The 21,913-nt window shown below is 46.8% G+C and overlaps 2 protein-coding genes across 2 annotated transcripts in view; one reads left to right on the top strand and one right to left on the bottom strand.

Annotated features, from left to right (window-relative positions):
- The window catches only part of SPTBN4 (spectrin beta, non-erythrocytic 4), a 114,076-nt gene extending 96,511 nt beyond the window's left edge, over positions 1 to 17,565 (top strand). Inside the window, exons 29-35 of the mRNA XM_029571090.1 lie at positions 2,203 to 2,399; positions 2,963 to 3,609; positions 10,901 to 10,955; positions 11,552 to 11,835; positions 12,735 to 12,908; positions 14,174 to 14,216; positions 15,128 to 17,565. Coding sequence (XP_029426950.1) covers positions 2,203 to 2,399; positions 2,963 to 3,609; positions 10,901 to 10,955; positions 11,552 to 11,835; positions 12,735 to 12,908; positions 14,174 to 14,216; positions 15,128 to 15,289 — 1,562 coding nt within the window. The 3' untranslated portion in view covers positions 15,290 to 17,565. The remainder of the gene's footprint in view (positions 1 to 2,202; positions 2,400 to 2,962; positions 3,610 to 10,900; positions 10,956 to 11,551; positions 11,836 to 12,734; positions 12,909 to 14,173; positions 14,217 to 15,127) is intronic.
- Positions 17,566 to 18,468: 903 nt separating this feature from the next.
- Positions 18,469 to 21,224, bottom strand: LOC115073533 (ovarian cancer G-protein coupled receptor 1-like). The gene has a single exon (XM_029572035.1). The coding sequence runs from the start codon at positions 19,980 to 19,982 to the stop codon at positions 18,936 to 18,938; it is 1,047 nt and encodes a 348-aa protein (XP_029427895.1). The 5' UTR covers positions 19,983 to 21,224; the 3' UTR covers positions 18,469 to 18,935.
- Between the last annotated feature and the right edge of the window lie 689 nt (positions 21,225 to 21,913).

Here is a 21,913-nt window from a genome sequence, read left to right as displayed (position 1 = left end):
TGTTTGTTAAAACATTCAGAAGCTGCCTTCCAGACTTCTAATACAAGAATTAAAACGGCATCATATATATATATGTATATATCACACTCCAAGCATGATGGATAAACATCATTCTCTGTACGTACCAGGATCAGTCCAGACTGCTGGGTTATGCCTCCCTTCCAGCAGACGGAGACAGAGAAAAAAACATCATTAAAATCCTACCCAACCCTCCTCTCACTTTTTCAAAGCACCCAATTTTAACCAAGCAACCAACCCACTGTAGCCAGAATCCAACCCAGAACCCCATGTGCTGCCAGCAGACTCCCACACATTACAATCCATTAATATAAAACCAAAACTTAAATCGATCCAATCAAAACTCGAGGCTTACATTTCTGCTCCCAGCTTAAGGGGGAAAAAAAAGCATGCTTCGGGATTAAAGGAAAAGACTGCTGCCAGAATAAGGAAAAAGCCACGTTTTCACACTTCTCTGAAAGGACAGATCATTTTCTTCTTGGCAAAGTTCTAAATGGAGACTATTCTACACCTTAGGTCGGTGGTATTCACTCCCAGCCCTTTAGGGCTGCAAATAGGCCAGGATTTCAGGATACCTCTAATTAATAAGCTTGAGATGGATTTGCATGTACACTGCCTCCATGGTATGCAGCTCTATCTCATGCATTTTCATTGTGAACTTCTGAAAATCTGGCCTGTTTGTGATCTTTGAAGGCTGGGAATGAATACCACTGACTTAGGCCCTTGACCTCATCCAGACCTTACTAACGGGCCGATAAAGTAAAATCGTGGGAGAGCGGGCGAGCGCCCGCTGTCCTGTGTGCGTGATACAGTATTTTAATTTATTAAAATTAGGGCTGGTGGTAAAAAGAGGCACTAGGGACACTAGCACGTCCCTAGCACCTCTTTTTTGACAGAAGCGGCGGCTGTCAGTTGGTTTGACAGTTGATGCTCAATTTTGCCGGCATCGGTTCTCGAGCCCGCTGACAGCCACGGGTTCGGAAACCGGACGCTGGCAAAACTGAGTGTCCAGTTTTTGACCCGCGAGCCGCGGGCCGATTTCACTTTTTTTTAACTTTCGGGGGAGCGCACTGTAAATTCTTCCACTGAGGGTACTGGTAGTAAAGCCCTCTGAAGTGACCTAAGTGGGCGTAAGGAAGGAATGAACAGGTCAGTAAAAACGATTCTCCGACTTAATATCGCCATGATATTAAGTCGGAGGGTGCACATAAAAGCAGCTTTTACTGCTTTTCTGTGCACTTTCCCAGTGCCAAGAGAAATTAACACCTACCTTTGGGTAGGCGCTAATTTCTGAAAGTAAAATGTACGGCTTGGCTGCACATTTTACTTACTGAATCGCGCAGGAATACCTAATAGGGCCATCAACATGCATTTGCATACTGCGGGCGCTATTAGGTTCGGGGGAGCGCACTGTACTGTATCGGCCTGTAAATTCTTCCACTGAGGGTACTGGTAGTAAAGCCCTCTGAAGTGACCTAAGTGGGCGTAAGGAAGGAATGAACAGGTCAGTAAAAACGATTCTTTGACCCTGGGCCTCTGCAGTGTCCTGTAACCTATTGGACATAAAACAGCCGGGTCTTCTTAGGAGGACTGAGTGCACCTCTGCATGTTTTGATAAAAGCAATCAGCAGCTTCTGGCTTTTAATCATTTTTTTCCTTGCCCTTTTATTCTGTGGTTTTTTTCCAGCCCACATGCAGGCACCTCCTCTGCTTAGTCCCTGTTGAGTGTAATTTTGAAAGCAGGTGATTTAACACACTGGCAGGCATTTGAATTGAAGAAAGACCCGACCGAAAGAAATTCCCACAAATGCCTTTCAAATGATTCTGTGCCCGATTTAAATCCTTTAATGACTGCTTCGGCATTCAGTGCTTTCTTTTAGCAGGAGTCGTGTGCCTCAACCTGGGGCTGAAATTAACCATCTTGACATCCGTCCTGATGGTGGCTGCATCTGTTGTTCTAAAGTGCTAGTACTGGGACATGATTTTAGGTCTTGGTTTAAACGTTAAGTGTAATGTGACAAATCAAACCAGTTTCACTATCGGAGAATAAGGGTATTGTTAAGGAATTAAGTACAGAGAAACGGGTTTAATAGTAAGGGGGGAGGTATGACGAAGAGGTCCGCGCACAGAGGCCTTTCGCACTGCCTCAGCTTCCATCCGAGCTCTGTCTTCTTCTCTCTTCAGTGCTGGAAGTTCATCAGTTTGCCCAGGAAGCCGTGGTAGCTGATGCCTGGCTAACAGCCCAGGAGCCCATTCTGAAGAGCCGGGAACTGGGGAACAGCGTAGACGAGGTGGAGCAACTGATCCGCCGGCACGAGGCCTTCCGCAGAACGGCAGCAGCCTGGGAAGAGCGATTCAGCTCCCTGCGGCGCCTCACTACGGTATGTACACGATAAGGAAGGAGGGCCCTGGGATGAGACATGGCTCCCTCCTCTCCCCCTTGGAAGAGCTGTTGTTCACTGTCTGCTGTCTGGATCTGCCAGGAGTTTACATAGCCTTTGCAGGGTGCTCTCATGCACTTTTTCATAATCCTTTTGGGTACAGGAAGGTTATCAAATAGAATCTAGGATTTGAAAAAATAAAAATGGCTTCCCAATGGAAGGGAGAGAATAAGGAGAGAGATCTTACATAGGGGTTCCCTGATGAGAGCTGAATGTGAAAGAGTTTAGAAAAAGACCTTACATAATGGTTCCCTGATGAGAGCTGGGTGGGAAGAAGTAAGGAGGGAGGCCTCACATGAAGGTTTCCTGATGAGAGTCAGATGTAAAGGAGGACTGTGCATGAGAACTTCTTGACGAGAGCCAGATGAGGAGTGATAAGGAGAGAGACTGGGCATGATGGCTTCCTGATGAGAGCCAGGTTGGAAGGAGTAGGCAGAGAAGTCATAGAGCAGAAGATAGACAAATTGTGCAAGCTGAGCGTGCTGACTGTGCTATTTCTTTAGCTGGAGAAATTGAAAGCTGAGCAGAGCAAGCAGCCAGCCACACCCCTGCTGGGACGCAAGTTTTCTGGGGACCCAATGGAAGCCACACTTAAAACACCTCCGTTGCTCCACCCGACAATCTATGCGAAGTCCGAGCTCAGGCCCGAGAAGCCGGGGCTGAGCCAACGGCTTGAAGTGCAGCCCATCCTGAACGGCGTCCACCCAGACCCAAAGGCAGCAAAACCTGAAAGGCTGGAGCCAAAGGTGGCCTATGTGCGGCAAGAGATGAAACCGGAGCGGCTGCAACCGAAAATAGACCGCGTGCAGGACAGTCCGGAGCCATCCCTGGACACCAAAACGCCGGGCCTTCAGGAAAAGGCAGAAGTCAAAGCACCGGCCAAGGAAAGCCTCAAACCAGACAGGCTGGAGCCCAAGCTGCCGGCCCAAGAGATGCCCAGCGCAAAGAGTGCCGAGACCCCGGAGAGCAAGCACGCAGAGCGGCGGCGGGAGAGGCACGAAAAGAGGCTGGAGAGGCAGGAGTCCAGCGAACACGACACTCCCCGACAGGAACAGACGGAAAGGAGGCGAGAGCGTCAGGAGAGGAGGCTGGAGCGGCAGGAGTCCAGTGAGCAGGAGACTCCCAGGCACGACCAGTCTGACAAGAAGGGGTAAGGACACAAAATGGAGAAAGCAGGGAGCACAGTCTTTCCACCCTATCTTACTCTAGATGGCCTCTAGAGCAGTGATTCCCAACCCGGTCCATAGCCAATCGGATTTTCAAGACATCCACAATGAATTTGCATGAGAGATATTTGCATGCATTGCCTCCAAACAGCTGAGTTTACCTGAGGACAGGTTTGGGAACCGCTGTTTTTCTGTGGATCTAGATAACATAGCAATATGCAAAAATACTTACTGCAAGTACTATGTTGTCCGTATACTTTGAAGTTTTATTGCTTTTTGTTAGGTTGATTTTTCTTTGTTATATTTTCTATTTGCCTGGCAGATTCCTCCTACTTCACTGAGCATCGAACTGAATTTAAGGCAGCCTCTGTTGGGCTTTGGCACCATGAATCTTATGGTGCAATCACTTGGGGCTTTCCTCCTATTTTAAATCCCCCCCCCCAAACCCATTTAGCCTAGTCCCTGCAGTAGCCTTCTTCCAGTGGGGGCACGCACCAGGGCTTCTCCAGGAATCTTACAATTGCGAGCCCTAAATCCATCCACTAGGTGTCACCATTATGCTATGACTGAGACTCCTTACGTGCTGCGCCCTCCCCAAGCACAAGGACTCTGACTGCTGCCTCCGTAGCATCCCCAGCCCGGCTCATCCAGGGAGTGGAAGGCCTGAGCAGGGAATCAAATCCAGGTCCCTTTGCAACCTGTCACACAAGTGGATGATGATATTTGATGATGCCGAGATGGGAAGAGCTCTCTCAGAGCTCAGAAAGACCAAGGAGCTGTTTCTGAGCGTGTGCAGAGCTTCCTGCGCAATCACCCTCCATACGAGTCTCCTCTGTCTTTTTTTTTTTTTCCATTCGTGCAAATGGATCTGTTTTTGTTCTCTCTTCACCATTTGCCAAATTTTTTCATTAATACTTATTGGTTATTTTATTGTTTCTCTTTTCCTGCTGCAAGTCCCCCCCCCCCCCAAAAAAAAATAAAAAAATTAGTGTGGCTAATTAAAAATTTTAATTTTTCAAAACTGAGGTCTACCTTGCTTCAGTCGTCTTCAAGATGTTGATGAAGCTGGGCTTTAAGACAGGTCCTCGCTGCACTTGGAAAATGTCCTTAACAGCCCGGCATGATCAGTGCATTAAGTAGCCGGGCTGCGCTCACGATGGGCCAGATTGCCCCACTTGCGCTTGCATGTCTCCAAGAGTCAGAAGGTCGAAGTTCTGGAGACTCCTCAGACTTGTACCTAAAGAACCGAGGGTCCTTTGCCAAAATGTAAAAAGGCAGAGATCTCTCATGCTTAGCCCTATTATTTGGCACAATCTCAGCCCAGGTGCCATTCCTCATCCAGTAAAGAGGGAGATAAGTTTCACTGAACAGCCCTGATGGATGTTGGAGCCGTGCTGACAGGAATCATCAGTGCAGACCAGGACAAAAAGTGCTCTACAGCGTATAGCAAGAGATCGGCACAGAGACTGGCACCATGAACCGAATCTTTCTTTGGCAATGGATATTCCACCAGCGCCATCCACTAATATAGGCACAGGAGACTTGTTGGTGCACAAGTCTTCTCGGCACTGAGACACATCTTTCAATGCCGAACAAACAAAACAGATAGAAATTTTGCCTGAGAAATGGAAATCCCTCTGCCTATACCAAATCTGGTTCCAGAATCAGATGGTTTTGCCCCACCAATTCCTTTGTAGGAAGAATCGGGGTCCAGTTTGTAAACAAGTACTTTACTGGTGTGCCAAGCTTACTTCCACCTCCTCCACTGAAACGAATGTCTTCAGTTCTGGGACCTATGGCTTCCAAGTTAGACTGCCAGTCCTCTATTCTTCCTTATCAATGTGGAGATGAAAAGATCCAAACTCACCTTCTTCAAAAGATAGGACAACACCGGAAGACCCTCCTGTTGTATTGTTTGATTCACAGAAAGGCTCAGGGTCATTTTATGCCTCTCTGTCATACCGTTCCGTTGGCCCCCATCCCCTCAGCATCCTAGGAGTACTTCTGAGGGCATCAGATACCCTGTCTTTGTATAAAAAAATAGCCAAAGAAATTCCATTCAATTTACAAGAAGAGGCAGATCCTAGAGAAGTCATGTTTAGGTTGCTCAAATACATTCAATCACCTAAGCAACTAGAGCAGTTTCGATGCACAGACCTCTTCAGGAGCTTCAAGCAAGATTGTGGCAAACACATTTGTCTGCCCTTCCTGAACGAGAAAATTAGATCTGAAATACAGAGTTCAACTATGTCCTTGACATCACAGGGTCCAGCTCCCAAACAATCAGTAGCAGTGGAGTCTGCTTTAAAAAAAACAACGCTAAATGCTCTAAAATACATTCTAATGTTCCTCCTGGGAAAAATGGCAGGATGCTGGATAACTTGGCAAAGGCAGTGTTTCAAGCAGCCTTTCTCAGTTCCTGAATAGTGGCTCATCAGTTTTATAGGGTACACTATATACCAGTATATTCGTGCCTGCAAAAATTGCAGTGTTATGGCTAGCATCAGTCTCGAGCAAGCACTCGAGGCTTGGCATACCAAGGCTCTCTAGGTGGAAGAGACGTGAGGTGTGCCCTTGCAGTGCTGAAGACGGTCCAGGTCCCGGCCACTCCGCCGACCTACATGCCTCGGGAGGCCACACTATTATGGTGGTCTCTGAACAGTCCTCGACCGTTCCCAGCCCTTTCAGACCTGCCGCAGGGAGCAGCAAAGGCGGCAGGCCGGACGGAGGTCAGGTTGGCACAGGACTGAAGCGGAGAAAGCAAGGCCTTGGAACTTGGAGCAAAGCACAGAGGAGTTCAGGACGAAGACAGGAACAAGAGGGATGACCAGGACCCTCAGGCGCCCTACCAATCCATTGCCAACAGGCGGCCCCAATGGACGGTCGCGGACCACACTGTCTCCTTCGTGCCCTACACAGCCAAGAGGCTGGTCACGGACCACGAGAAGAGCGGGAGAAGCTCAGGAAGTCACTCAGCATCGGGTAGTGGAAATCCCTCGGGTCCTCCAATGTTGGAACTAGGAATCAGAAGCAAGAGTCTAGGAACTTGGAACAGAAGCAGGAACTCTCGGAGGCATGGGTCACACATCCTGGAACATCAGGAACAAGCAGGAACATCAGGAAGTCCAAGGGAGACACAGCCTCGGTAGACTAGCGCCATTGCCAAAGCAAGGACTGAGTGAAGAGGAAGTCCTTTTATAGGACAGGAACAAGCAACTCCCTGGGAGGAGTTCAGATGGATCACACCTGGCTGGCCCTATAACTGGAGAGAAGAGCTGCGGGCCAACCCCTAGGGAGAAGGGCGTGGCCCAAACCAGGAATTCCAGGCGAAGACTGAAGCAGGCCTCAGGCAGGCCCCGAGGACGTTGAAGGCCTCCCAGGCCATGGTGCAAAACCTGGGCAACCAGATCAGGCGAGACCCTGGCTTCGGAGCGGCCTCCAGAGAAAGGTGAGAGGCCTCCCATAGCTCCAACTACAGGAGGAATCGTAACCTGCAGTCCATGGCAGAAACACTTCCAGTAGATAAAATGGATCAATTATTTTTAGTAATTCTAGAAAGTGGAGAATCTGGAAAGCATCTAATCAGACTGACGTATGATACCGCTTCCAGAACTTCAGCACTGGCTACTGAGGCCAAGAGACTGGCTTGGATATGCACTTCAGGACTCCATGAAGATGTACATGAGAAGTTTGCAGATGCTGCATGCACAGGCAAAAATCTCTTTGGACCGAAAATAAAAGAGACAGTGGGATCCTACTCTTTCAGTGGCTACAAGTGAACACCATCTACTTCCAGAAAGGGTCCACATCACTGCTACTTGATTGTCTGTTTGAATCAACCCTAACTTGTATTCCAGTCACGGAATGAGCACTTTCAGAGCATTAAAAATTGCCCTCAATTCTAGTTGGTTTACATGCAGTAATTTCTTTTCTCGTGACAAGATTTCCTGATAGATGAGCTCCCAACTTGGGTGGAAGTGTCCATTACTAGAGTCTCCTGAAACTGAGGTTGGTGAAAAAAAACTAATATTTTTTAAAAAGTGGACCTTTCCAACCACTGTGTGGAGGGAAGGATTTAGTATTTCAAAGCACCATTGTCTTTGATGATGACCATTAGCTACTCAAGATCATATAGCAGGATATCGAATTAATTTTAGATTTACTCCCCCAAATATCCTAAATTTCTCCCAAAAGTGGTTTCCTAATTCCATTTAAATCAATCCATTACATTACCAACATTACTTTTGAGACCACACACCAATAAGAGCAAGCAGGCTCATAAGAACATAAAAACATAAGATATGCCATACTGGATCAGACCAAGGGTCCATCAAGCCCAGTATCCTGTGTCCAACAGTGGCCAATCCAGGCCATAAGAACATGGCAAGTACCCAAACATTAAATAAATCTCAAGCTACTATTGCTTAATAATTAATAGCAGTTTATGGACATCTCCTCTAGGAACTTATCCAAACATTTTTTAAACCCAGTTACTCTAACTACCGTAACCACATCCTCTGGTAATGAATTCCAGAGCTTAACAATGGGGTAGATTTTCAGAGCCCTGCTCGCCTAAATCCGCCCAAAACCGGGCGGATTTAGGCGAGCAGGGCCCTGCGCGCCGGGAAGCCTATTTTACATAGGCCTCCCGGCGCGCGCAGAGCCCCGGGACTCGCGTAAGTCCCGGGGTTCTCGGAGGGGGGCGTGTTGGGGGCGTGTCGGGGGGCGGGCCCGGTCGTCGCGGCGTTCCGGGGGCGTGTCGGCAGCGTTTTGGGGGCGGGTACGGGGCGTGGCTACGGCCCGGGGGCGTGGCCGCGCCCTCCATACCCGCCCCCAGGTCGCGGCCCGGCGCGCAGCAGGCCCGCTGGCGCGCGGGGATTTACGTCTCCCTCCGGGAGGCGTAAATCCCCCGACAAAGGTAAGGGGGGGGTGTAGACAGGGTCTGGTGGGTGGGTTAGGTAGGGGAAGGGAGGGTAAGGTGAGAGGAGGGCAAAGGAAAGTTCCCTCCGAGGCCGCTCCGATTTCGGAGCGGCCTTGGAGGGAACGGGGGGAGGCAGCGCGGCTCGGCGCGCGCAGGCTATACAAAATCGATAGCCTTGCGCGCGCCGATCCAGGATTTTAGTGGATATGCGCGGCTCCGCGCGTATCTACTAAAATCCAGCGTACTTTTGCTTGAGTCTGATGCGCAAGCAAAAGTAGGCTGATCGCGCTTCTTTTAAAATCTACCCCTATGCGCAGAGAGAAAAAGAATTTTCTTCGATTTGTTTTAAATGAGCTACTTGCTAATTTCATGGAGTGCCCCCTAGTCCTTCTATTATCTAGGAGAGTAAACAATCGATTTACATTAACTTGTTCAAATCCTTTCATGATTTTGTAGACCTCTATCATATCCCCCCCTCAGTCATCTCTTCTCCAAACTGAACAGCCCTAACTTCCTTAGCCTTTCCTCATAGGGGAGCTGTTCCATCCCTTTTATCATTTTTGTCGCCCTTCTCTGCACTTTCTCCAGTGCAACTATATCTTTTTTGAGATGTGGCGACCAGAATTGTACACAGTATTCCAGGTGCGGTCTCACCATGGAGCGATACAGAGACATTATGACATTTTCCGTTTTATTAACCATTCCCTTCCTAATAATTCCTAACATTCTGTTTGCTTTTTTGATTGCCACAGCACACCGAGCCGACGATTTCAATGTATCAGACTGCAGAAGAGCATTACTTTTCTATTTGGAAAAATCAAATTCCCACTAGAAATCCTCACAGCTGTTCATTTCTTCTAACACAGTTAAGCAGGATTTATCTGTTACAAAAAGGACTCTTTCAACTTGGATCTCTAATTGCATTTCTTACTGCTACAGTCAGTCAGGACATCATTTCCAAACTAAGACGAAAGCCCATCAGATTAGGGTCACAGCAGCTCCCTTTTCACCTCGTCACTCTCCTTCCATTGAAGATATCTACAAGGCTGCTACTTGGTCTTCCATCCATATTTTCACTGTTCGTTATTGCTTAGAAAATGCTTCCTGGCAAGACAGTTTTGGACAGGTAGTTCTGCAAAGCTTGTTTAACTCCTTCACTGCCCTTCATCTTCTGACGGTAAATATTGGTTGCAATGATCTACTACTAACATGCAAAACAATAAACTAATCATATGCAATCCTCAGCGTGGGAGTCCCTATGCATGTGGCTGACTTTATCCTGCTTGGCCACAGAGAAAGCTAAATTGCGCATTTGTAACAATTGTTCTCCGTAGACAGCAGGATACATCAGCCACACAATCCTTGGAGTTCCCTTACAGTTGAAGCTTAGCTTCTATGTATTTTATTTCTTTATTTAAAATATTCATTAATTGCCTCCCCAACCAGCAACTGACCCCTTGAAATGATATACAAAGTTATCATAAAAATACAAATAGCTAAAAATAGCAGCAACACAAAACATAGAACAAAACAAGTCAAACCTTCATCAAAACAACATAGAAAGGCCTGCCAGAGATTTCAGATTATGGCAAAAGAGACCCAAATTGAGCACCTCATGAAACTGCTCTAAAACTTTAAGCCAAGATGAATGCCCTCCCTTTAATCTCAACCTAACAGAAGTCCCATTAACCTATCACCCAAGTTGTGGAACCAAAGAAAAAAAAAAACAGGTCTTCACTAGTTTTCAAAACTTACAATAATTCAGTTCTGATCTCATATCCCCTGATCTAACATTGCACAACGAGGCCGCTACTGAAAAAACTGTGGCACACCAGCAGACTCGTCCCATTTCCTTGAAAGAATGACCAAAAGTGCATCCTGACTGGAACACAACTCTTACCTTGGATGACTTATCCATCAGATAAACTGGACCAATCCAGTTATGTTAACATTTTAAATGAACTTGCACTGGGAGTCCGTGCTAGTTAGACTGAAGAGACTTGCATGGTGGGTAGCTGCGTGGGAAGGGCCATGAGCAGCTATCCGGGCGAGGGTTTTCCATCTTGGTGCCTTTGGATGGTGTCGCCCCCTGGCATCGCTGATTTATTTTTCTAGCTGCAGGGGAGCAGCTTAGTTGCATTGTCACTGGGCCAGCAGGCAAGGGGCCCTGTGTGCCTTTTTTTTTTTTCATTCTCTGGGGGCAGCCATATTTTCTTAGAAGGTGTTATAAATAGCACCGTGCACAGATCAGTACCTGACCAGGTTATCATTGAGAGTGGAACGCCCTTTCACCCCACCTCCCCTGCTCACCTGGGAAAGAGCCGTCAATGTTTTTCTCTCTCGTGTGTTGGCAGGAAAGCAACCTTGGCGGACATTGTGGAGCAGCTTCAGGAGAAAGAAGCAGCCCAGGTGAGAATCTGAAAATCTGCATCAGTCTTTAAGCTGCTTTAATGTTGGGTTTACGTCTGGTGTACACCTATTGCAAATCTCAACTTCTTACGATTCTTGTGATTATTGCTGTTTCATTGTACTGATGATGTTCTCTGTGTTTTTGGAAAGAGGATTCATAAAAGAATACGTCGATATTTTTTTTTATTACGTGAGTGGATGTGATGTTTCTCTTAAATGTTCTTTGTTTACTTTTTTACTTGATATTGCATATTTATAAACTGCAATAAATATAACAAATTTAATCCAGATTAATAAGGCATTTTTAAAGTTGGTAATTGCTTGAAATAATAGAATTAAAATATTAGAAAATGTCACTCATGATGCATGGCAGCTCTTGCAGACTCCTTAGAAATGCATTGTAGGGTGCATGCTAAGGCATTATTTATCAATAAGAGTACAATTGTAGGGCCTGGACCTGAATGTCTACTGCCCACCCATGTTAACTTTGGGCCCTCCCCCCCCAAAAAAAATTCCATTCTGGCTATGCCGCTGCCTGATTGTGATGATCCTGTGCTACCCTTACGACAGCTGACTCTCTCGCTCCTCTTTGACAGTCTCGTGACCGGGAGTCTCCAGCTCGCTTGCCCAATGGCATTGACAAGTTTCCAGAAAGAACGCCGAGGCCGGACAGGCCCCGAGCCAGAGACAGACCGAAGCCCAGGAGGAGGCCTCGGCCCAAAGATCCTAACCAGCCCCCGGGAGAAACAAGGCGCTCCCGCTCAGCTCCAGCACAGAGTAACGCGCCTCCTCCCCCACCACCCACACACACTGTCCAGCAAGAGGGCTTCCTGTTGCGCAAGCACGAACTGGAGGGACCAAATAAGAAGGCCTCAAATAGGTATTGCACCTATCTATACACCAAGCATGTCCTGAACTCATCCCTGCCAAGGACCTTAGGGTCAGCATTCATTGCAGGGATATGTTCTCATGATAATAGCCGACAAGTAGAAGTCCCTGAGTACTTGGAATGTAAATTTGACTCTGTTTTTGTCTTAGTTTTTTAAATCTTCCTGAGCCATAATTCTCCTCCTAGCTTTATCACTGATTCTGTGTGTGACCTCAGGCTGAGTCACTTTATCTCTCTTTGCCTCCGTTTATCCAACTGCAATTAGATGATGCCGATCATTAGAAAAAAATCCTCGATCCTCTCTCTCATGCTCCAGAAGCATCTTGCCAGGTCACAGACCTGTAGCGTTGGCCACATTCTGGGGGTAATTATGTAACACAGCACATAACTTATCTGGCAAATACAAACATAAGTTACAGCAGGTTTAAAGCAGGCTTATGTGCCTATGTCTGCTTTGAGAATGATCCCACCAGATTTGCCTGCACACGTTCTGCTTGCTAAATCATCTGCACAAATTTTCCAAAAGTATGCATGTAAGTCCAAACTTCAACCCCAGGAATGCTTCGGCTCAGTCTGCAAAAACCTACGCGCAAACAGGACAGACTCACATAAGTTTCCCCACATATTGGGCAGGCCATTTTGTAAAAAGCCTTTTCTGTGCTTAAAATACTGTTTTATCCACAGAGCTCCCTTTGAAAATTACCCTCCCTATGTTGGGAGCCATCTTCGTCATTATTTGGACAGCAAGATCAAAACTGTAATAAGTAAAATTTTAGAAATAAATAGCTGTATCTGAGGTGATGCTGTGGCAAAGCGCACCACGGCCTGATTTGAACAAAAAGACCGCACTGAGCTCCAGACTGCCTTCACATCTTGCGTTCTCTTCCTAGATCCTGGGTAAACCTCTACTGTGTTCTGAGCAAAGGTGATCTGGGAACTTACAAGGACACCAAGGGTCCCAGCTCTGGTAGCACCTATGGTGGGGAGCCCCTGCTGAACCTGAACAATGCCACATGTGATGTCGCTACCGACTACAAAAAGAAGAAACACGTCTTCAAACTGAGGTAAGAGGAGAAGGCAGATTTCTCAGCAGGCCCTGCTTAGTGGATGCAGTGCTCAACTTCTGGATTCCTCTGCCCGATTTTGATGATGTTTTTGGAAGGTTGACTGAAGGGCTCATCCTGAACTAAAGGAGGTCTCTTCTTCAGCACCGCTCAAGAAGGAGGCGCTAAGACTATGAACTATATTAGATCCTGTAGTGAGGACAGCTGATGAAGGCTGATTGCAAAGGAGGTGTCCATGTGAATAAAACAGGGGCTTTCAAGTGGGATTAGCAATCAGAAGTCTTCACATGGGTAAACAAATGTTTACCTGTGTAAAAACATGTTTTTAAAATGCCCCTTCTCCCTATATGCAAGCACAGCATGCATACTTTTCACCCGCCCACAAAAATGGTGGATGGTATTAAACTGGGGGAATGAATGTGCCCACAGAGATTTCAGTCTTTCAGTGGATATTTTCCAGACCGCGAGGAGTTTCCCTTTGAAAATGAGTTTACGGCCCCGTGCGACTGCAGGATCCACACAAAAACTAATCATTGTTTCCTTTGGGAGGAGGTGGCATCTCCATTACTGAAGGCTTTAACACATCTGGCTGTGATGGGCTTAGGTACAGCAGATTCTGCTTGGAGGCAAGGAGATGGACTAGATGTCCTCTTGAGATCCCTTCCTGTCCTGTCTTTTTCAGGCTCTAGGTGACCACCTAGGAAGGTAACCTCCCAAAGTCCCTCCCCACATGATCCCTCAACAATTCTAGATGACCACCTGAAGTCCTTCCCTGCCCTAGCCTTTTAAGATTCTAGATGGCCTCTGAAATTCCTGCCCATTCTATGGTTCTAGATGGTCTCCTGGGATCCTTTATTGTCCTATCTAGAATTCTAGGTGACTTCCCAAGATCTCTCCCTACTCTATCGTGGAAGGATGCTAGGTGACTTATCAAAGTTCTTCTCGGCCCATTCTATGGTTCTAGATGATCTCCTGGGATCCTTTATTGGCCTATCTAGAATTCTAGGTGACTTCCCAAGGTCTCTCCCTACTCTATCACGGAAGGATGCTAGGTGACTTATCAAAGTTCTTCTCGGCCCATTCTATGATTCTACTTGATCTCCTGAGACCCCTCCCTACCCTAGCTTCCTGTGATTCTAGAGGTGACTGGGGAAGAGGAAGAGAGGCTCCTCTAACCCCATTTCTCTAGGTTTATAGGTGACCCCTCGAGGTCCATTCTCACCTGCTTCCTTTATGATTCTAAATCTCTACCCCATTTGTTACAGGACACAGGAAGGCAGCGAATTTCTCTTCCAAGCAAAGGATGAGGTAAGATGTTCTTGCCAAGGATTATTTTCTTCAAAGAGTTATATACATTACATGTTTCTGGTTCCTGAGTTAGGGACGGGAACTGGGACAGGAGTGTAAGTTGCTGATTTAGTCAGTCCTATCAAGGGAACAAACTGGATCTGGCATTGGGGGGGTTTTGCCTGACCAGTTCAGATAGAAGAAAATGAGGCAGGGTGAGCAAAGCTCTAGTCATGGGCATATGCGGGGGGGGGGGGGGGGGGGGGGGGGGCAGGGCGAGTACAGAATTGGGCCACCACTCTAGTCCTCCTCATCCCCCTTGTTCCGGTCCATGTCCTCTCCTGGCCCACATTCTCCTTTCTTTGCTGCCCTGCCAGCACGAGGAAAGGATGCTTAGCTGTGTTCTTCCTCCCCTTGTGGCTCATGTGCTGCAGTAGGAGTGGCACAGCAGCTGTTTTTGTAGGACCTGCCAGCAGTGCCCAGCACCTACTGCAGCAGAACTTGAAGCAGGAGGTTGGAGGGCAGATGGAGGCAGGCACCGTTTCCTCCTGCCAGCAGCAGGAGGAGGGGGAAACACTGACAGAGTCTTCCCCCTCCCCTTCAAGTAGGTGGATGCTCCCTATGGCATTCCTGCTGCTGCTGCTGGACCCAGAACCACCAGTGTGGTTTGCCTTTTATATCACGTGCATGTAGGAACCGATCCAGAGGGGCCCACTGCCAAAGAAGAGATGTGGTTATTGTCTGGCTATATAAAAGGATGTGCCTATTCTGGCTGATAGCAGGGACTTGGCTGTATGTACACGTCTCAGTGACACGACACTTAGAGCTTACTACATTTCAAAGGTTTTTATAATGTCACAACAGTGCGCCGTTTCTTGGATTGCTGCAAATGCTCACAGGTGCTTTGTCTCTTTCTCCTCCCCCCCTCACAGGATGAGATGAAGACCTGGATCCAAGCCATTTCCACTTGTGTCTCAGAGCACGCCGAGATTGCTAGGTGGGGTCAGGCTCTCCTCACAACCTCTTCCACCGATGAAGGCAATCTGAAGCGAGATCCCGATCGCAGGCCCAGTGCTTCGAGCAGGAAGAAATGAACACAGCCCTAGAACAGGCACCCTCATCTCCTTTCCCCCCTATCCCAATGCAGAACCAAGGGGAAACTGGGAGCCCTGCCCAGCCACGTTAAGATTTGTTTCCTTGTTAGAGAGGTGAGAGAGTGCAGGTGCTATGTTCTGAGTTAAGTTTGGGTTCTGTTTCTCAGCCTCTTGTTTATGCTGCTATATACAGTCTCTGTCTCTGAGGCTTTTGTGCCCACATGGACCTAGATCATCTTTGTCAGACTGAGCTGCTTGCAGTTTCAACCCTGCTGGATCCAGGGACTTGTAGTTCCAGTTGCCCTAAGAAAAGCAGGAACTACAAGTACATAGATGCAACAGGACAAAAGCAGGCCTGGCTCAGCCCATCAGGGTTGGGTGGCAATGCTCGCTGCAATTCAGTTGTCTTACAGGATTCCACACAGTCCCATTATGTCTAATGCTTCTGTACAGCTCAATAATCAGATTTTAACAATTCAGATTTAAAAGTGTGCCAGACCTTGTGGTGGCCTATCTGAGCAGGGCTCCTGGGCTGGATTTCTCCCAGAAACATCTCTCTAGCGTGGTGTCCTTTCCAGCAGAACACGCTGCTCCTGGACAGTGAAGAGGGGACCACAGTTCAAATTAGCACATCTCACAGAAGAGAACAGATCAGCCCAAAATATACTGTCATCTTCTCATGGCCTGTGCATCCAATACTGGTCGAGTGACTGCCCTGCCACCAGGAATTTTAATTCACTATTTCTAAGCCACTGCCTACTATATGAAATACACTTTTAAAAAGTGTATTTTATTTTCCGTTTTAACAAGAGTTGTTACAAAAGCAAACAGATAAGGTCTTAGTAACATGGTTTGTTTTTCTAGAAAAAGTGAATCTTGCAGCACTAGCCTTTGACATGCCTTGTTTTAAGTTTGGAAAATAACATAGGGCACAATTTCTCAGAGGGGTTTTCCTTGCCATTCTGTGCCTGTGGGAAATGCCGTTCACAAACCAGGAACCTCAGTTGCACATGATGTGAGAAATTCACACACGTTTCCCAGAACTTTTAAGCCACTCCTATGAGAGACCTTTCCCCGGCTTTGTACATTGCATGTGGACTTTTGAAAGACATTTTTTCACGTAGGCCGATGGAACCTGCGGGTGCCTGGGCCTAATCCAGCCAGAGCATCGCTTTCCCTCTGCCGTCTTGGGACACACTGGGGTGGACAGCAAGGACCCAGATGGAAGGAGCAGGGGAAGAAAAAGGGCAGGCAGTTTGTTTGCAGGGGTGAGAGACTTGTACCCTGAGCTTTACTTGCCTGCAGCTTCTGGAAGGAGACAGAAATGAGGCAGAAAGTACTGCAGGGCGTCCGACGGCACTCGCCCGTGAATGAATAACGAGAGACTTGGACGTTTGCACGCGAATGTTCTCAAAGTAATTCTTTTCTGGTTGCTCAGTCTTCTGTTAGATTTTATTCTGCAGTTCACCTGCACTCATTGCCATCTTCCCTGTTGCATCTCAGCACTGGTAAATACATACATTAATATAAAAAGAAGCCATGGCCTTCCACCATGCACGTGGTTTCAGCCCCAGATGAAAGCAGGTCTCCTTTCCACAATACATACAGCTGCACCTTGAAATAAAGGCAGGTCTCCTTTACAGAGTCCCAGAGGATATATATACCTGCAATAAAAGGCAGTTCTCTCTTTCCTAGCAGATGTAATTACATCCTGAGCAAAAGGCAGGTATCCTTTAATTTTCCTTCATAGCCCTCCAGCATCCTCCTCCTAACTGCTTCTGGTTATGTCCCACTGTCTCAAAAAACCTACATAAATAATGTACAAATTCAAAATATTTTGTTTCTGAAAAAAAAAAAAAAAGCTAATGCTTTTTTTTTTTTTGCGCTTTTATTTTGCTGTAAATTTTTATGAGGTTGTCTTTCAAACAGGACGACCCCAAAACAAGCAAGAGAATCAAGTCTAAAGGATTGCATGCAATTGAAAGAAACTCCCTCCTCACATCGCTTCAGCATGCACTTAAACACAGTGGAATATGTGCAGCATTGCGAATGGGCTCTCAGCAGGACTGGAAGTGTATTTTTTTTTTTATTGTAAAAGGCTAGGAGGCTAGAAAGTAGGAAGGCTAACCCTGTGATTCTAGTAACAGAATACATTGTAGAAATATAAAAAAGGTACCTATACAGTTCTATAGCCACACTTGCAAAATGCCTTCCAAAAATGGAATGGGGGCAGACTGTGCTAGTTTCTTATCGCCTTTGTATGTAATAAAGGGGAAAGGAACAATATTTTAAGTTCTGGTGTTCTGTTTCTTTCCACTCTGATACGCAGCCAGAGTGGTTAAGCATACGGGGTACATTTAAATCAAGCCATTCAGCTTCTGTTTGAAAATGTGCTGAAAAGTTGCACACGTACAAAGCACCAGCTTGTACTTCCACCAGCTGTGCATGCACACGACCGACATGCAGAACTGGGCACATGTATTGGCAAGCCCAGCGCACCCTCAGGCACCCTTTTATTTATGTGGCCAAAAGTGAGTGCCTATTGTAATTACCTGCACTTTGCAAGCTGCCGTACAGGAGGCTGCTTTCTAAAGGTTGGGTCTAGCTAGCTAACTTCTGAAATTAGCCAGGTAGGACCTTTTGAAATCTACCCCTAATACCCCCTGCCTAAGCAGGCTGTGCGCCTGTGTCTTTTCACCAAGAGACAGCATAGAAGACTGATGGCATTCAGACCCATTCCTTTTAAACATAGGAACAGTCATTTTCAAACTTGCACCTGTGTGCGCCCAGGGACGTGGTGATTCTATAACTTGCATACATGTTATAAATACAGTAAGTACACACCCAATTTTAAATGGGCTGCACCTAGGCACATAAATGCTGTTTCTACCATGTAAGTCAAGGAATTTTAAAAAGGGCGCATATCCACATCTTGCAGGTTTCACCAGTTTGTCCAGCAGTGCACCCAGCTATGAGTTAGGTCCTCCAAACCCCCCTAGTTACTCCAGACCCTCTAAACCCCTCCGAAACAGCTGATTTACATCTCCTCCATAGCAGATGGAAACATACACAGCAGGAGACCTGCGTGCACATCCAGGTGCATCGATAGATATGCACATGTCTCATCCCCACCCCAGAACATCCATGCCCCTCCCAGACCATGCCCCACCCCTTTTTGAAATGCCGTGAGATGTACACACAGCCCGAGATGCAGGTGCATCTCAGAGGTTTGAAGAAAATAGGGTGGATGCATAATAAGTCCAATGCGCATGCCGACTTTTGACGTTCCCCCTTTAAATTAGCAGGATTTGGGTGCCTGCGTAACTTATTGTTTGAGGAAGACAGTGTGGGTGGGGGAAAGGGAGGAAGAGATACAGAACGTGGCTTCCCTGCCTTTTATCCGTGCACTGTTAACATCTGTAACACTCCTTTGGTGAGGGAGGGTTCTGTGCAGCTCTGTGACCCTGCCACACTGATGGTCAAAAGAACATAATCAGAGAGTGAACAGCCCTTCTAAAGTCGGACCAATCCATGGCACATGTATGAAAGTAGAATGAGAGGCGTTGGGAAGGGTGACATTATATAACTGTGGTCAAAGCACACCTGGTCTATCTGAGTTAAAACATTGTCACTGAATTAGTAATAGTCATGGGGAAAGACCACCCTTTCCCTGGTCAGATTTTAAAGCCTCTGGTGGAACGTACCTTGAAGCTGGTTCCTGACAAGTAGTTTCCAAATTGTGTGGCCTCAACGTTTCATCTGGATTTACAAGCATCCTACTAGAGAGGTGAATGGCTCGTAGTGCTTGCAAAAGATCTTGTTTGATGCTTTTACTGATGAAAATGTTGAGAAAGGGATCCAGCGCGCTACTGAGGCTGGTCAAGGTGAAGGAGATCTGGTAAGCCAAGCAGATGCTACACTCCGTTTGGCAACCATCGGCACCTCCACCACTGAAGTAAGAGTAAACAAAGAGCAGCAGATGGTAAGGGAGGTAGCAGATGATAAAGATGACTGTCATGGCCAAGAGAAGGCCCGTGATTTTACATTTCTGCTCCCTCGGCAGGCTGGGGCTGCGGCGGATGACCCGGATTATAGAGCAGTAGGAGAACACAAGGAGCAAGAAGGGAACCAGAAATGCAACAAAGATGCGGAAATAGTTGAGATGAGCTGTCCACTTATCCATCTGATGCGTGTTAGAACAGTTTTGGCTAGAGTTATAGAGCTTGTTTTGAACTAGATGCAAGGGGTGAAGGCAGAGGAGGAGGACAAGGAGCCAGATTAGGGCACTGACCAGTACTGCTACCTTCATACTGCGCAATGACCTGGACTGCAGCGGGAAGACAGTTGCCACGAAGCGGTCCATGGCAATGCAGCTGAGGAATGTCATGGTGGCATAAACATTGATGTTAAAGAAGGCAGCTGTGATAGTGCAACCAAGTTCCCCAAAATACAAGCCCTTGCTGGTCCTGTTGATAATCTCAATGGGGAGGATGAAGATAGTGAGGAGGTCTGAAACGGAGAGGCTGGCCAGATACACAGCAAGGATGTTCTTGCACTTGATTTGCCAGATGATGACTACAAGGGCACTCAAATTTCCAAGAAGGCCAACGATGACCACCATGCCATAGATGAGGAGAAAGAGAGTGGCATCAGATTTGTAAAAGTATGAACAGGTGCTATTTTCGTAAGCCATAAAACCAATTCAGGGACCTAATGAACAAACAAGAAGAACTCAGAGTAGTAGGCATTGAATCAATTTTACATTTTAATGACCTACAACAAGCTATTCTGTAGCATTAGCAGAGAGTTTGCCATGTTAATACATTCTTACAGAAAGCAAACTCTACCAACAGTAGGGCAGGTGTGGTCAACTGCAGGCCTCAAGATCTAAAAACAAGTCTGGTTTTCAGGTTATTCGCCATGAATAGGCATGACATATATTTGCATACGAGGGAGGCAGTGTGTGCACATCTCCCTCATACATATTCATTTTGGATATCCTGAAAACAAGGCCTGTTTGGTGGCTCTTAACCAGAGGTGGTACACGACAAGCACAGACAAAATCTCTTGTAGGTCCACCATTCTTCGCATAAATAATTTTATATTTTAATAGGGCAACTCCACTGTTTGTATTGTATTGGAATTGTATTGAAAGGTTGTGTGTTTAAACAGTGGAATTGCCCTATTAAAATATAAAATTATTTATGCAAAGAATGGTGGACCTACAAGAGATTTTGTCTACGCTTGTCGTGTATTAACCGATATATAAAGTGCAGCCCCAGCTCGTTCTGTGTTTTGGATTTCTTAACCAGAGTTGGCCATCCCTGCAGTAGGAAAATTAGGAGATGTGGCCAGGTCCATATGACAAATGCTCTCAACCTCTTGGGACTCATGAATTCTAATCCTGGCCATGCCACAGACTGTAATCTTGGGCAAATCACTTTAACTCCCCATGCCTCACTGCAAGCAATTTTAGGTAAACAACAACAGCACAACTTTTGCACTTTTCTCCTCTGGAAGCAGGGGCACAGACCAGGCAAATAAAATTGCTGGCCTGACTCTCCACCCAGAGGTGGCTGCATACTCCTTTCTAAAGTCCTATGGCACACATTGTGAGTCAATTTGGATGAAAGGTGCTATACCAGTTCAGCGTTTTTTAATGATCCCTTTGGGCAGGGGGAGGGGAATTTTCAAACTGTCTGCATTGGGACAAACTTCAAGGGTACTTTTTATCCCTATGCTTTGCATCACTATTCATGCAAAGACATTTGCCTCTGCTTTTTTTTTTTTTTTAATGAAAACTAATGCATTGGGGGGGGGGGGGTAATTTTAAAACGTAGGCAGGTAGTTGCAAAGTCAGTGGCTGGTTTTCACCTGCAAACTGCACTGGTTCATTCTCTCCCTTTGGAATTTTCCTAAGGAAAACGAACCTACAGACCACCCCCCCCCCCCCCTGGCTTTTTCTACAGATTTTTTTTTTTTAGGGAAAAAGAGGCATAGGTTTGAAAATGCGTTGTTGCTGCCCTACCCCCCCCCCCCCCCCAAAAAAAAGAGAAACCCTACCTCCGAGCCTACCTCCTTTTCACATGGGTAAATGTTGAGCTCTGTGTTATTTATACCCAGGTAAATGGCTTTAGAAAATTGCCCTTGCGGATTTGAAAATGGAATCCGGGCCCCTTTTCCGCACCTGTTCTAAACTCGCTCCCAGGACTGCCTCCTCGCAAGGCAGCTAAAAGCAGGACGAGCGACAGCGCTTCAGCAAGAGGGATTTCCTGCCGACCACTTTATGGGGCTGCACGGCTTAGGTACCTTCCGCAGCGGCTCTGAAAATAGCTGTGCGCGCGACCCTAAAACTGACAGGGGGAGCACTCGGCTTCTGCTGCTGGAATCGCGGCTGCCTAAGCACACAGGCTGGAACAGCTTCGACTCTGCAAAATGTGGGTGAAGGATTTGTGTTAAAGACCACCCGTGGCGTTTGTCGCCACACAGGGCTGCATAAGGTCGACAGGAGCTTACCAGCGCAAGAATGTGAAGGGAGATTAAAATGCTTTTTACATCAGTATAAGGAAGCAAACCCTTACATTAAGCCTCCTGTTTCTCTCTTTAGCCACATGAGCAACTGCA

Source organism: Rhinatrema bivittatum, chromosome 11, assembly GCF_901001135.1.
Source record: "Rhinatrema bivittatum chromosome 11, aRhiBiv1.1, whole genome shotgun sequence".
NCBI classification, from domain to species: domain Eukaryota; kingdom Metazoa; phylum Chordata; class Amphibia; order Gymnophiona; family Rhinatrematidae; genus Rhinatrema; species Rhinatrema bivittatum.
The sequence above is the reverse complement of the archived record's forward strand: the minus strand, read 5'-3'. Positions and strand labels throughout refer to the sequence as shown.